Source organism: Phycodurus eques, chromosome 16, assembly GCF_024500275.1.
Source record: "Phycodurus eques isolate BA_2022a chromosome 16, UOR_Pequ_1.1, whole genome shotgun sequence".
NCBI classification, from domain to species: domain Eukaryota; kingdom Metazoa; phylum Chordata; class Actinopteri; order Syngnathiformes; family Syngnathidae; genus Phycodurus; species Phycodurus eques.
This window is the reverse complement of record NC_084540.1, coordinates 16977668-16992184: the sequence shown is the minus strand read 5'-3', so window position 1 is coordinate 16992184 and position 14517 is coordinate 16977668. Positions and strand designations below refer to the sequence as shown.

Genomic DNA, 14517 nt, shown 5'->3' with positions numbered 1-14517 from the left:
GCTTTTGTCACTTTCCTGGCTTCATATTTACAATGAGCTACAGTAACCTTGGAAAAAAGTGCCAAAGTTCAATTTATGTATTCAGACACCTGCCATAACAAAAAAAGACTTTGTGTTCTCCTTCTGCTTGCTTAGGGTTCCATCCACATTCCAAAAACAGGCATGTTCGCTTCATTTGGACTAACTTGTCCAAAGGTGTGAATGTGTGATGGGTAATCTTACTCAAGTTCGATAATGCAGCAGAGAATCACACGCGGGAAGAGTTAAATGTTTTAATAGCCATATTACAACATACAAACTCACTTCAAAGTGATTGTCCCCCTCCCCCCTCAGGGCATGACTTGAAAGTTGAAACTTTTAGAAATGTGATAGAAAAAGGTGAAAATTTCAGTGTAAAAACAAAACAAGACCAAGGCACTGACAAACAAATGTATAAAAGTTTTTTTTTTTTTTTTTTTTTTGCTGTGTAGAGAAAATTGAATTTTAAATGACTTGTACAAATAATACAGTACTGTACTTTTTAAACGTAAGGTACGCCCAACCTTTCTGCATGTGCATGTGTTGTGACCACACACACACAGACGAACACACACACTTTATTACAAATGCTGGTCAAGTGTTATTAAACATTACATAAATCAGACTCAATTTTAGAGGAGAACAGAAAGGCTCTGTTAACCATGTGATTTGTCCACATATTGCTTTGGATACAGGAGGACAGAAAACAGTTGCCACATTTTTAAATCTTCCTGAAGAATAAGGATAGTTGAAGGAAAGGAAGCAGCAAATACTAGAACATGTTGATTGCACTTTGACAAATAGGAGGAAGATGCATTCTGAATGAAATGAAGGTGGGGGAAACATCCTCCAAATGACAACAGAAAACAAAAATACAGTGACTTTTTTTTTTCTGTACCAAAAAGGTAAAAAATAAATTACTTAAAATGCATTCCCTCTTCAGGAGTGTGTGCCCCCCCTTTAGTGCATACAGCTCAAATGGCACTGGGGGGAGGCTACAACAACGCCACGGTCCTTACAAAAATCTCTCAAGTTCATCAAAGTCCTCATGCAAGTTTTTTTGTTCTCCTCGACCTCCTTCCCCCCTGCGAGTGGGCTCCTCACATTTTACGAGTCACAAGAATAGTGGTGATGACCCCCGCCAAGAACACAGCCACCATTTGCCATGTTGGAGTACCAAAGTAAGAGCGAATACCCTCCTTAAAAAAATTTAATTACAAAAAAAAAAAAAAAAGGAACATGTTTGAATGCGGACAAAGCAGTGGTTGGACATGTGATGATTTATGACATCCTTACCCAGCCTCCCTGCTCCCTGATCCAGTTGAGAACGTGCTCGCGGAGGTAGTCGATGGTCCAAGTGATGATGGTTCTGATGATGTCAGGAATATTATTCAGCAGCGCCTGCGCACAAAATTTAGAAATGCATGCTTTTTGGGGGGGAATTACAATACGTAACAAAGGTAATCAAATAAAAACTACAATTATATTACGATGGATTCAGACCAAAATTATTTAAATATTAAAAATGTATACAACTGGAGGATGTGCACTTTTCATAGATAATTTAAATAAAATCTCAAAATGAGGTAGTTTATTTTCAACCAAACAATGTGTCATTATTATTATTATTGTCATTATCTACTTCCAATGAAAATCATTTACCTCCAACTTAAGTAAAAAAATAAAATAAAAAAAGATTACACAAAAAAAAACATTACCCTCAATGTCATTTTTGCTGATTTCTATATTGCCTGTCTCTTGACTTAACTAAATTTGGATTTCACACAATAAATCGCCATTTTTAGTACTGTATTGTATAAAAACAAGAGAATGTAAAATAAATGGTTTCGTGTGTAAAGTGTAATTACTGTATGTACGGTAGTATACGTGCACTAGATATGTCTTTAAGGGGCAGTTTAAGGATAGCCTATCCTTAAACTGCATATGTTGGTGCTGAGTGTACGGTATAAATTCTGTGTACAGAAATTGAGAACGAAAATTAGCCGATGCTAAATGGTTAGCAACGGCAATTAGCATCAGTACCCATCAAAATTAGCATTAGTGCACTAGCGATTAATTACAATTTTAGGTCACAAAAACGCTAACTACAATTCAGCTCACTCATACATTATGTTATATGTATCTACATCTACCAGTGTCTTAAAAAAATCACTTGCAGACGCTGCGCTGTCATTTTTGGCAATGTTTCTCACTAGCCCAACATGTCTGCAACAAATGTCTGTGTGGTAAACATGGACAATGACCAAACATGGTTCACAGGTGGCGCAAACATGCTTTTACTAACATTTTTTTATTGCCCCGAGGAAGAAATTTTTGCATCAACCCATTTTTGTGGTCGACTTGGCTGATTTTTTTTTTCTTTCTGAGCCCCATTTACGTGAGCATCTGTGCGTGAGTTGTGGATTACACCAGCTCTTTGTGACTCTTATCAGTTTGTACGTATTTGACAGTTTGTCACAGTCAACAAATGTCTGAAAGTGCAACAGAAACTGCGGCTCTCCTTGACCACATGCGTAGGGATTACAGTACCTTAAATGCCCCATTTTTACCCCCACTTCACTAGAGCAGCAGAGAATTATGACAGAAGTATGTAACACCAGGGAACTATTTTAAATTGTGAAAGAACAACGCATTATATGTCTCCCCCTCAGGATTAACAACAGTTTCCTCCAGTTCAATCGGCTTGACTCACTTTGATGACGAGTCGACAGGCAAAGTAGAAGAGTGTGACCACTCGGCCCCAGCTGAACCTTCCGTCGGCGAAGATATCAACGGCCACGTTCACAAACACCTCCTTAGTGGGTTTCAGCGAGGAGCAGTTGATCATCCTTAGCGAGGGAAATTATAATCATAATCAGATTAGGTTTAACATTAACCATAGCTACAGTCGGTACAATTGACATACATGATACAGTAGTTGGGCTGCACCAATTAATCAAATTTGAATCATGGCCACGATTTTGGCTGCCACGATTAAATTAGCCTGATTGTAGGCGATTTTCACATTTAAAATGCAGGCTCTGCTGCATACGAAGCCCTCTTTCAACCAGTAGTAAGCCAGCCACCAGGGGCCAAACGCATGGTTAAGGCTTCATTAAGTGAAAGAACAAGCGAAACCGAGCCTCAGTTACTTGGTGGAATCATGCGAGCGAGTCATGCCAAGAGAAAAAAAAATTACAGGAAACATTGAAGATGAGGATCGTCATGGTGAAGGGCTAGTGCTTCAAAAAGGGATCAACATCCCTTTTCTGGACATTTTTCGATTCAGGGTAAGTGACCTTAAACATGAAAGTCAACCATCTGAGGGGGGGGAATGTCAGAAAAAACAGACAAGAGACAGACAGACAGCGATAGGATAATATCACAAGGGGAATTAACTTTTCCAGTAGTCTCCACAATGAAAGCAGGCATGCCAAAATACAAATATTTAATGTGTAAAAAACATTACACATTGCAGCTCCACAAGTCTTTTTTTTTTCTTTCCTTTGTTTTCATGAAGAAATAAAATTATCAGCAAAGGCACAAAGACCGCTGACCTTTGCAGCTCCACGTTGCCGTCCAGGTCGTCTCCGATCTTCTGCAGGCACTGGGCCAGCCTCTTTTGGTTGGCGTCGCATAGCTCGCCTCCGCCCAGCTGGGCCCGGGTCACCACGGCGCTGTTGTCCCCGTGCCGAAGGACTCGCTCGTAAATGAAACTGCAAGCAAAATCATGTTTGCGTTGTGAACAAAAAAAAAAAAAAAAAAAAACACACACACGTTTTTGTGATTTTATACATGACAATTGAGCTTACTCCTTTAACAAGACGGCTCCCAATTCCAGGATCTGCTCCTTGGAGTCGCCTTCAACACAAAGAACAGGGTTGACTTGCTATGTTCGTAATTATTCCCATACTCACTGTACAAAATTATGAACCCATGATTCACGACTGTATTCAGCAGGAAAATTATTCAACGCATACAAACCATCTTAACAACCTCAGCGAGTGACCCAGGGTGGTCCACTGGCCACACTGAGGAGGCCACAGGGGCCACCGCTCCCACGTGCTGGCCCACCCCACAGCCGGCCCACCCCACACCCCCAAGAGAGCGAGACACCCCCCACCAACTCGATGCTCAACTTACGCCGTTACTCAACACGTCTAGGATGGTGGCCCCGAGTGGACAAAAATAATAACTCCACCTCAAATGCGTGCTTTTGGATATTTCCATGAAGCTTTATTAACTAAGTATTTGGCCACTAGTTGATTTCATCTATTGCGGTGTTGGTCTGGAAAGTAACCCCCCCACAATAATGGAGGGGGTAATTCATTGCTTTTCTAGTCATCATCGGTTGTTTACCATACCTACATAGACAATGAATCAATCACAGTCCCTTATATAATAAGTGTCAAAAGATAAACACAAGCTGTCCATCTTGCAAGGGAAGCAAGCAACATAAACATTGTGCCCTTTTAAAGAAATAGGTGCTCATTTTTTAGGTCAAATTCGCCAAAATGGTGTCGTTTACTGCCTCTTTACTTATCTTGACACTTAAAACTTGAGGCACGAGCTAACTTGAGGCTAATGTCTGGCCGCTCGTGGCAAAAAAAAAAAAAAAAAAAAAAAAAGAGGCTTAGTTCAGTGAACGAGCAATGAAGCCACGGTTGTAAAACAAGAACAAATGGCGATAGGGAAGTATTGCGTACGCGTTCCGAAGCGCCGGCGACACTGTCACGGGCAGTTTTAGTGAGCACAAAGCTGCGCCTGGCTAACGTACCCTGTCCGCCTCCTCCCGGGTGCGCTGCCATCTTGATTTGAGCGAAGAACACACCACTGGAACTTCCGCATTAAAACACGTGACCGCTTGTTGTCGCCGGGAAGCGGGACAATGAGGTCATCTTTGTTTATGTATTCAAATATCAAGCAATGCTGTATTTATTTTACCAATACCAATAAACAGTATTTATGTAATTTTTCCGTGTAGTCAGTAGTTACGCACTGTTTTGTGCCGTTGTTGGGTTTTAAAAATTGGCCTTCGGGTGACGTCATCCCCGTCAACGAAAATACTAAACTAATAACTAATACTAAACTAATAACTTTTGTGTTTGTAGTGTAATTCCAAGAAATATCAATACAAGTCATTTTTTACTAAACTGCATATCAAATGATAATCCGTAAACGCTAAACAAAATTTTCAGGAAAAAAAACTATTGCTGACGTAATTTCCTATTGGTCAACGAAAATACAGACGTAAAAACGACATAGTGTTGTGCTCATATTTGTATTCTGAGATACACGGCCAAATTTTGCAGTTTTTACTAAAAAAAAAAAAAAAAAAAAGTAAATAAACGCTATATTAAAAAATGCCTCACTTTCTGTTGGTGACGTCATTTTCAGTAGAAAAAAAATCCATCCATCCATCCATTGCCTTCCACTTATCCGAGGTCGGGTCGCGGGGGCAGTAGCTTCAGCAGGGAAGCCCAGACTTCCCTCTCCACAGCCACTTCCTCAAGTTCTTCCGAGGGGATCCTGACCCGTGCCCAGGCAAGCGTAGTCTCTCCAGCATATCCTGGGTCGTCCCCGGGGTCTCCTCCCGGTGGGATGTGCCCAGAACACCAGGGATGCGTCTAGGAGGCATCCTAAACAGATGCCCGAGCCACCTCATCTGGCTCCTCTCAATGTGGAGGAGCAGCCGCTCTACTCTGAGCTCCTCCCGGATGACCGAGCTTCTCACCCTATCTCTAAGGGAGAGTCCGGACACCCTGCGGAGGAAACCCATTTCGGCCGCTTGTATTCGGGATCTTGTTCTTTCGGTCATGACCCACAACTTGTGACCGTAGGTGAGGGTAGGAACGTAAATCGACCGGTAAATAGAGAGCGTCGCCTTTCGACTAAGCTCCTTCTTCGCCACAAAGGACCGATACAAAGTCTGCATCACTGCGATCCGCCTTTCGATCTCGCGTTCTATTCTTCCCTCACTCGTGAACAAGACCCCAAGATATTTGAACTCCTCCACTTGGGGAAGGATCTCATCCACAACCTGGAGAGGGCACTCCACCCTTTTCCAACTAAGGACCATGGTCTCAGATTTAGAGGTGCTGATTCTCATCCCAGCCGCTTCACACACGGCTGCGAACCGCTCCAGTGATAGTTGAAGATCACGGCCTGATGAAGCCAACAGAACCCAATCATCTGCAAAAAGCAGAGATCCAACCACCCCCCACAGGACTCCACGAGGGACATGGTCGAACTCCTTCACCAAGTCCACATAACATATGTAGACTGGTTGGGCGAACTCCCAAGCTCCCTCGAGGACCCTGCTGAGGATGAAGAGCTGGTCCACTGTTCCACGGCCAGGACGAAAACCACACTGCTTCTCCTGAATCAGAGATTCGTTTCCCGACGAATGCGGCTGCATTCCGCTTGGCCAGCCGTTACCCATCAGCTGCCTCAGGAGTCCCACAGGCCCAAAAAAAGTCCCCAGCGGGAGCACTCTCCAGCACCCCCTCTAAGGACTCCAAAAAGGGCAGGTACTCTGAACTGCTGTTTGGTGCATAGGCACAAACAACAGTCAGTCCTTCGGGCACCGCCCGGCTTACACTGCACCGACCCCTACTGGTGTAGAGTAATTGTATTCAATAAAAACAACTTTCACTTAAATCAATAAATGCTTGGCTTAAAAAAACAAAAAAATATGCTTTTTGAAGGCATAATTTTCGGTAGCCTCACGCCCCTGAATAATATTTAAAAAAAATATTACATATACATATATAAATATCTTTAGAGGTAATGTTTTTTTTATGTGGATAAAGACTAGCAATTGTCACAGTTTTATTATCCAAATTAAAAACAGTGTACTATAGATTTCAATCTTAAAATCAAAGGAACGGTTGACATTTGGTGACTCGGTCGATGAGAATATGAAAATTAAAAAAAATAAAGCTCAAATGTCAATATTCATAACATTGTGTTAATAATGTATGAATGTGGATAATGACAAACATGACCAATTGGGTTTTTAAAAAATTTGAATTCAAGAAATTTCTGCTCGATGCAGGAGAAAAAGAAACAATAATTACCTGTCAGAAGCTGTGCATTTTAAAATACATAAGGCGAGGTAATTTTGTAAAAATTATTATCTTTTGAATTTTTTTTTTTTTTTAAAAAGCTACAGACACTGTCCACATGTAACATTTCCCACATTGTCTATGTCCTTCCTTCTTTCTACTAAAGCTTTGTGATGATATAATCTTTAAAGTGATTGGCTGGGAGAAATCACATGGGGTCATTCTACTGCTCCTTATACAAAAGCCTAACCAATACTTCTTTGCAGTGATTCCCACCCAAAGTTAATGTGATAGCCTACAGGATAGACACACAAATTTCACGAAATGTATTTATTTACAACAACAACAAAAATGTCTTTGGTCATCTATCTATGCCAGTGATGTATCAGAACAATTCAGAATCAGAATCATCTTTATTTGACAAGTATGTCGAAAAAAACACACAAGGAATTTATCTCCAGTAGTTGGAGCCGATCTAGTACGACAACAGACATTCCATTGACAGAGAACACTTTTGAGACATAAAGACATTGAAAAAAACTGTCACTGACCAATAAAGGCTTGCTAGTTATCTGCTAATGCCGGTACAATTTTTAAAAATTGTATTTATTTATGTATTTATTTTTGACAATTGTGCAAAAAGATGCAGAGTCCTCTAGCACTTAGAGCAGTTCGAATGACTAATCTCGCAATAGTCCGGTGCAATGACCATTTTGCAAAGGGGCGCCGAGACTTCAAGGAGTGTATGCGGTTTAAAGTGACAAGTAGCACGATAATCGCAAATGTTGCAGATACTCCTTAATCAGTGGCAAGCGGTGCAGATGCAAAAACAAGTGAACGTGTCCTTTTCAAATCTGCAGTAGAAGATATTCAAGTTGTTGGCTAGTGTGCTATTGTTCTCAGCTTGGGGGGATCGTCGCTTGTAGTTGGTCAGCGATTGGAATGCATGCCAGACTGATTTAGAGTCACTAGCGCTAAACTGTTTTTCCATCTTTGCTGCATAGTTTCTCTTTGCAATGTTAATTTCTTTAGTCACGTGGTTCCTAGTGCGATTATTCAGGGCCCTGTGCCCGCTCTGATATGCGCCCTCCTTAGCTTGGCGAAGTTGCTTAAATTTGGCAGTGAACCACGGCTTGTTGTTATTGAGTGTACAAAATGACTTTGTTGGTACACACACATCTTCACAGGAACTAATATAGGATGTGACAGTGTCTGTATATTCATCCAGGCTGCCGGCTGAATTTTCAAAGACACTGTAGTCTGTGCAGTCTAAACAGCTTTGAAGTTCGATCTTTGCTTCTTTGGTCCACATTTTCACTGGTTTCACTGTAGGCTTCACACGTTTAACTTCTTGCCTGCATGTCTGTATTAAGCAGTGATCAGACGAGCCCAGTGCTGCACGAGGTTTGGCGCGGTATGTGTTATTTAGCGTAGTATAGTAGTGGTCTAAAAGTCGATGTGCTGCTTGTATTTAAGGAGTTGGTGGTTGCGTTTAGCTTTGTTAAAGTCCCCGAGAATAATGAGGGGTGAGTCCGGGTGTTTTTTTTTTCAATTTCGTTTACTTGTTCGGCGAGCACTAGCAGTGTTAGCTTCGTGTTAGCTTGAGGCGGAATGTAGACACCAGCGACAATGAATTAATCAAATGCCACTATACATCCACAACCAATCCATCACACATACTATATCATTATTGCAATACATATAATTTCAATATATATTCTTTTTGTGACATTTATGTTTGATGGTCTGCCATGAACTAAATTATTCCAATGTGCTTTATAGGGCCCATGCGGCATCACAGATGACATCGGTCTGCGTGGTGCATTGGGGGAATTATCTCACCTGCATGACCTCACAATTAGCACTGTACTATTTATCTGTCCTCTGGTTTAGAGGAGTTGATAGGTGGAGTCATAATGACATCACACTGTGTAATTTCAAACAGTGATCGTGCCGGAATGGATGCCCAACTTGAGTTTCACCATCACCCGCATGACCTCACAATTAGCACTGTGCTAATTGTCTGTCCTCTGGCTTAGAGAAGTTGATAGTTGGAGTCATGATGACATCACACCGTGTAATTTGGAAAAGTGAGCTTGCACCACCCCGAAATGGATGTCCGCCATAAGTTACACCAATGCCGTAGGAGATCCTCCGAGCAGAAAGGATGCCAACCCTAAGCAACGTCGGTTCTTGGCTCTCCACAACGGCGAGAAGCTGCCTCCTGTCAACACCGTCAGTCGGAGGCCCTCATCACCATCTTAATGGTGTCCAACCACCGCCGCAAACTGAGCACAATCCTCTCCACAGGAAAACCAACACGCATGTCCTGCTGTATCAGGTCACCGGAAGCTGCTCAACGCACGCTCAACACACTCAATGCTGGAGCTACCTGCACACCATCAGCTCCGTATTGAGCTGCATGCACCACAGGAGGCTGCCTCTGCAGTTTTATCCATGTCTTTCCATGCAAATACCACACGGCAAAACTGAGGAACAAGTCCCCACGGTGCTGGAACGCTTGGCGCAGGCCGCTAGGTCAGTCGTGGCAGCAAGCGGACGCACAACATGCTGGTTCTTGGAGAGCGTAACGAGAAAATTCATTTACTGCTTCAAGATGGCGGTGATGCTGTACGTCATATTGTGCATCAGGAACCTGATAGTGGATTGTGTTGACATTCTAGCTGCCGTCATATACTTAATTGTCCTTTTTAAATTGTGAAATGAAGGCAAGATGCACAAACATGACTGCATCAATGCTCCATACGTAACTGCTTCAAGGAGAACATTTTGATGACAATTTATAAACTTGTACTTTTCAATACTCAAATTTAGCAAAATGCGTTACAAAAACGCATAACCTCATACAAATAATACATACTCACAAGCGTATTCATTACAGCACATATGAAGCAAAAAGCCCTTGAAAATGTTTGGAAAAAGGAACACATACACACAATAATATACATTAAATAACCCTCCACAAAGTCAAAGTAAATACTTTCTTGAGTCTCTGTCATGTAATGCTACACATCGATGATTTTTAATACCAACCAGCCAGAAAATGGGCAGAATACATTTGGTTAAAAAAAGGGGAAAAAAATGAAAACAAAAATGTATTGTAATTATTTTTTAGAACATTAAAAACTATTTTTACCAAATGTTGTAACTGCTTTCTAGGGTTGTAATTAGTATAATCAGTATATATTGAATAAAAACTTGCAAACAAATATAGCTATTTTGGCAAAGCTTTTGGTTTCATTCTTAAAACTACAAAATTACAAAAAAGAGTAAATCCCTTCAGGGACTACAATTTGTATAATAAATAAATTCAACATACAGTGGTGCCTTGAAATACGAGTGACTCGCCGCATGAGTTCCAGCTGATTTTTTGTTTGTTTGTTTTTGCTTTGGCTTGCAAGTGCAGACTTGAGATACTGGTGTTTTTATGGTGGCAGTGACCTTATCTCACTTCACAATAAGCAGCTCTTTGGCAAATAAGGGAAAGATTATTTTCAAAAGAGGCTTCAAGCTGTTTATTGCCAAGTCCCAAATGAAGTTATCTGTCAAACTAAAGATGCAACCAAAAGAATTACTCTTTGTGTATTTAAAACAACCACATAGCTTAGCCTTTCAGTCTTCTAGGTTAAGGCTAACGCTAAATAGCATATATGTTGCGGTGTCATAACCCTTTAAGCAACGGACTGAACCCAAACGGTGCAGCAACATATGTAGACAGACAGAATAACAGTTCTCAGTCATATTCTTTATCCTCTGCAAAGAACGACTAATGTTAGTGCCATACTGATGAACTAAGTGGAGTTTAGACTCACAATAAACAGTATATCCGTTTGTCTTATAGTGCCCCGAGGTGGCCAAGGTAGGCACACCAGAAAGAGCAGCACAAAGGCTACTCAATTGATGCAAATTGCAGATGCGGATTAATGGCATTTCCATTCATTTCAGTGGGAAAAGATTATTTGAGATACATGGTATTTTGAGTTACGAGCGTGGTTACAAATTAAACTTGCATCTCAAGGCATCACTGTATTTTTAATAATTTAATAAACTGTATTTTGATGAGATTTACATTGCAAGATGTTTGTTTTTGTTCAATAAAAAATAAATACCAGTGTTGTAAATATCCAGTTTAGTTAATTGCCATGAAAGGTTTCCAACCTGGAATCACTTTAAAAAAACAAAACAAAACAAAAAAAACCATGTAAATCCATCACATACAATCCTACGGACACCAGACACAAATGTACAAAAATACTTGTTTCCTTTCCCGGCAAAAAGGAGGTGTTATAAAACAAACGTCTATGTCTTGTTTCAAGTAGAGCAGAAATAACAATCACTCAAAAGTTTCCAAGTAGAGATAATTGGCTGGTGAACAATCCCGATTTGTGCTGACGTGAACGCGGCACACCTTTTGGCATACCACTCGAATGATTGACATGCTTCTGGTTCAGCTGAGGTAGGCTGTGTCTCTCAGAGTTCACTGTTAAGCAATCCTGACATGGTAGCCTTTGAGGAAGAAGTGGCGAGAACTTCAGGAGGAGACCACCTGCGACTGCATCCAGTCCAGACTGGCAGTGAGGCTAGAAGACACAATAAAGTCATCTCGATGCGATCAATTCTCCTTTTTAAGCTTTTATATAATGATAACATTCATGTCCCGAGACTGACCCCTCGCCAGTCAGGCCACAGCAGGACTGCACGTGCCAGTTGTGCGTGGTGATGGCGTCCAGCGTGAGGCGCCGCGAGATCTCGGCCGCCGTCATGGAGCCTTTCACGTCCTGTTTGTTGGCCAGCACCAGAATGGCGGCGCTCTGTAAGTCCTGCGTGAAACACAAGAGAACAAGGGACTCATCAACTCTGTTGACCATATCAAGGAAAAACAACCGGAGGAGAACGTTGCAAAGGTGTCAAACTCAAGGCCCAGGGGCCACATTCGGCCCACCACATTTTATGTAGCTCGTGAAAGCAAATCATTTGCGTCAACGTCTGTGATTCTTGCTAAAATCTACCAAAATTTCAACAAGTCACACGTTATAAATAATTAAACGCTTTTTTTTTTATAACAAACCCCTTTTTACAGTCACTTGAATAATAGTTGAACAAACTATTATCCTTGACTTCTGATTTCAAACCGACTTATCCATCAATTTATTGTCTATGTGTTATGTTATGATGAGGCGATGAAACGTTTTTATGGTTTGACAGTCATAACGGTCCTCTGGGGGAAACCGTACCTTAGTGTGAGCCGGGACAAAAATGAATTTTCTTTACTTGTGTATAAGAGCGTTCCAGGGTTTTTTTTTGTACATAAAATCCATTAGTGTGTATGACAGCGTTTCACTTGCGCATATGTTTCACTCGTGTATGTAAAAGAGTTGCCATCGGCTCCATAGAAAACAAATGGATGGAAAATGTCTATGTACCTCATGTGCGACCATTCGATGCAGCTCGTCTCTGGTGAGAGTGAGTCGCCCTGGGTCTGTGCTGTCGACCACCAGAATGACAATCTGAAAAGTGCACCGTCGTCAACAAAAATATAATTAGTTCAAAGCCCATTTGCACACATCTACTGATTGTTATTATCAAAGCTCCTGGTTATCAGGCGCAACGATACGATAAGGACCCCAAGACATAGAAATGCTAGAATGCTTTGCAAAGACATGTAGGACACGTTATCAACACACCTCAGCGTTGGAGTAATAGGAGTACCAGGTGCTGCGAAGGCCCGTCTGGCCTCCAATGTCCCACACCAAAAAGTGTGTGTTCCTCACAATTATCTGCTCCACGTTGCTGCCCACAGTCGGCGACGTGTGAACAGCTTCCTTTGTCAGACTACAAGTCAATGATAGTTTGAGCGACATGTCGAGAAAACGTGGTAGGTAATACATCACGTGACCTCACTTACAACTGGTAGAGGATGGTCGTCTTGCCTGCGTTGTCCAGACCAACAATAATGACTTTGTGCTCTGGAAGAGAGATTTGGTGACATTGCTTCAGGTCAAAGGGAACCACAATTGTGAGGAATAGCGCAAAATCCTGCTCAGAGCATACGGCTCCACTTAGAAATGAAAACAGTAAGAACTATGGCACATATGTAAATCTATGGCTAGTAAGAGCACAGCGATATACATGGGTATATTTTCATATGAATATAATGTAAACAGAGTATCGTAGTAGTAGTAGTAATTTAAATATTACCAATTGACCGACGAGCAAAGCATAACATGTGATTTAATTAATTCATGTATGCATCAAAATGTCATCAATATCACGACAACAAATGGTTGCTAACCACTATGCAATCTCTCTTGTCTCCTCTTTATGTAACCATTCCAGTGATCACTTTTGACTACTTTCACTCTTGAAAATAGTGACACATGCATTATGACATTGATCAGTATTTAAGTACAGTAATAGACTAGCTGGTTAAGTGGTGACTGGATAAATAATAGGTAATTTCAGCATGTTAGTGAGACAAATAAACTTTTTTTTTTTTTAGGGGGAAAATGGAAGATTAAACTAGTTGTTCTTACCCCTGTTACCAAACACAGTCATCATCTTGGTGAGGAGGAACCCCATGTCACAGGAAAGTAATTAATAAATCCCCACGAATAAGTCTCCTGGTAGAAGCTGAACTGCACTGACTTGTCAACTAAACTCTCCTGAAAATCGAAGCCTTATTTCACAATGTGAAAATGGGACTGGAACGCCCCCTAAGTTTTGAATTTCCCACGCCGGCTCGCGACGCCTGAAGTCAACTTCCAAGAGGGTAACTTTGTTTGTGTAGTCAGACGACTGAAGAAGTGATGTATATTTTGTTACATTAATGGCTTTTCGTGAAGTAATCAATTCTCAATCAGTCCCAGCTTCGACCAGTGTATATGTTTTTGTCGTGTTTGTACGCTTAAAGTACCAATAGCTAACCTAGCGTCTTTCATTTCTCCGACGATAAAGACGGCAAATTCTCAGTTTTAAGTCTCCATGTTCCTGTAGTGTTTTGGTGTAAAGAGTTTGAAACTAAAACATCCAAATGTTTATTCTTTATTAGTATACACTGGATAGAAATACAAATGTCTTAATGACTATTTTAAATGCGGAAGCGCCATCTTCCTCGTCACTGACAGGCAAATTATGCTTTCCTAAGAATGGATAGTATTTTTAAGACGTTGGAAATATGCCTTTGTGTGTTCAACACTTTAAAATTACGAGAGTGTGTAAATACTAGTTCATATCGACAGTTTATACTCAACAAAATTAATAAAGTAGATCCCTTTTACTGGCGACTGTCAACGTGCTTCGTAGTTGACCGGGTTGTACTTGAAGGCAACACTCTCTGAACGGAAGGGGATTCATGACGCAATCGTGACGCACAGTCCATGTCCATATTAGGACATGGGGGGTTCCTTTCCGT

General features: G+C 41.2%; 2 protein-coding genes across 4 annotated transcripts; both read right to left on the bottom strand.

The window, feature by feature from the left end:
* Positions 1-258: 258 nt before the first annotated feature.
* On the bottom strand, positions 259-7082 carry LOC133414494 (apoptosis regulator BAX-like). Of its 3 annotated transcripts, none has more exons than XM_061699889.1 (6): positions 5391-7067; positions 3831-3879; positions 3576-3734; positions 2732-2867; positions 1315-1419; positions 259-1217 (listed from the first exon to the last, which is right to left on the bottom strand). In XM_061699889.1, the coding sequence occupies exons 1-6, from the start codon at positions 5437-5439 to the stop codon at positions 1119-1121; spliced, it is 597 nt and encodes a 198-aa protein (XP_061555873.1). In that variant the 5' UTR covers positions 5440-7067; the 3' UTR covers positions 259-1118. The 3 variants fall into 3 exon arrangements, 2 of the variants coding, with proteins under 2 accessions (XP_061555873.1, XP_061555874.1); XM_061699890.1 differs by lacking the exon at positions 5391-7067 and adding an exon at positions 4796-4878; XR_009770038.1 differs by lacking the exons at positions 259-1217; positions 1315-1419; positions 2732-2867 and having other exon boundaries at positions 3693-3734; positions 5391-7082.
* Positions 7083-11119: 4037 nt separating this feature from the next.
* arl5c (ADP-ribosylation factor-like 5C) lies at positions 11120-13746 on the bottom strand. The gene is made up of 6 exons (XM_061700574.1): positions 13640-13746; positions 13012-13072; positions 12791-12938; positions 12530-12613; positions 11775-11926; positions 11120-11686 (listed from the first exon to the last, which is right to left on the bottom strand). Exons 1-6 carry the CDS (start codon positions 13683-13685, stop codon positions 11638-11640), a joined length of 540 nt encoding a protein of 179 aa, XP_061556558.1. The 5' UTR covers positions 13686-13746; the 3' UTR covers positions 11120-11637.
* Positions 13747-14517: the final 771 nt, after the last annotated feature.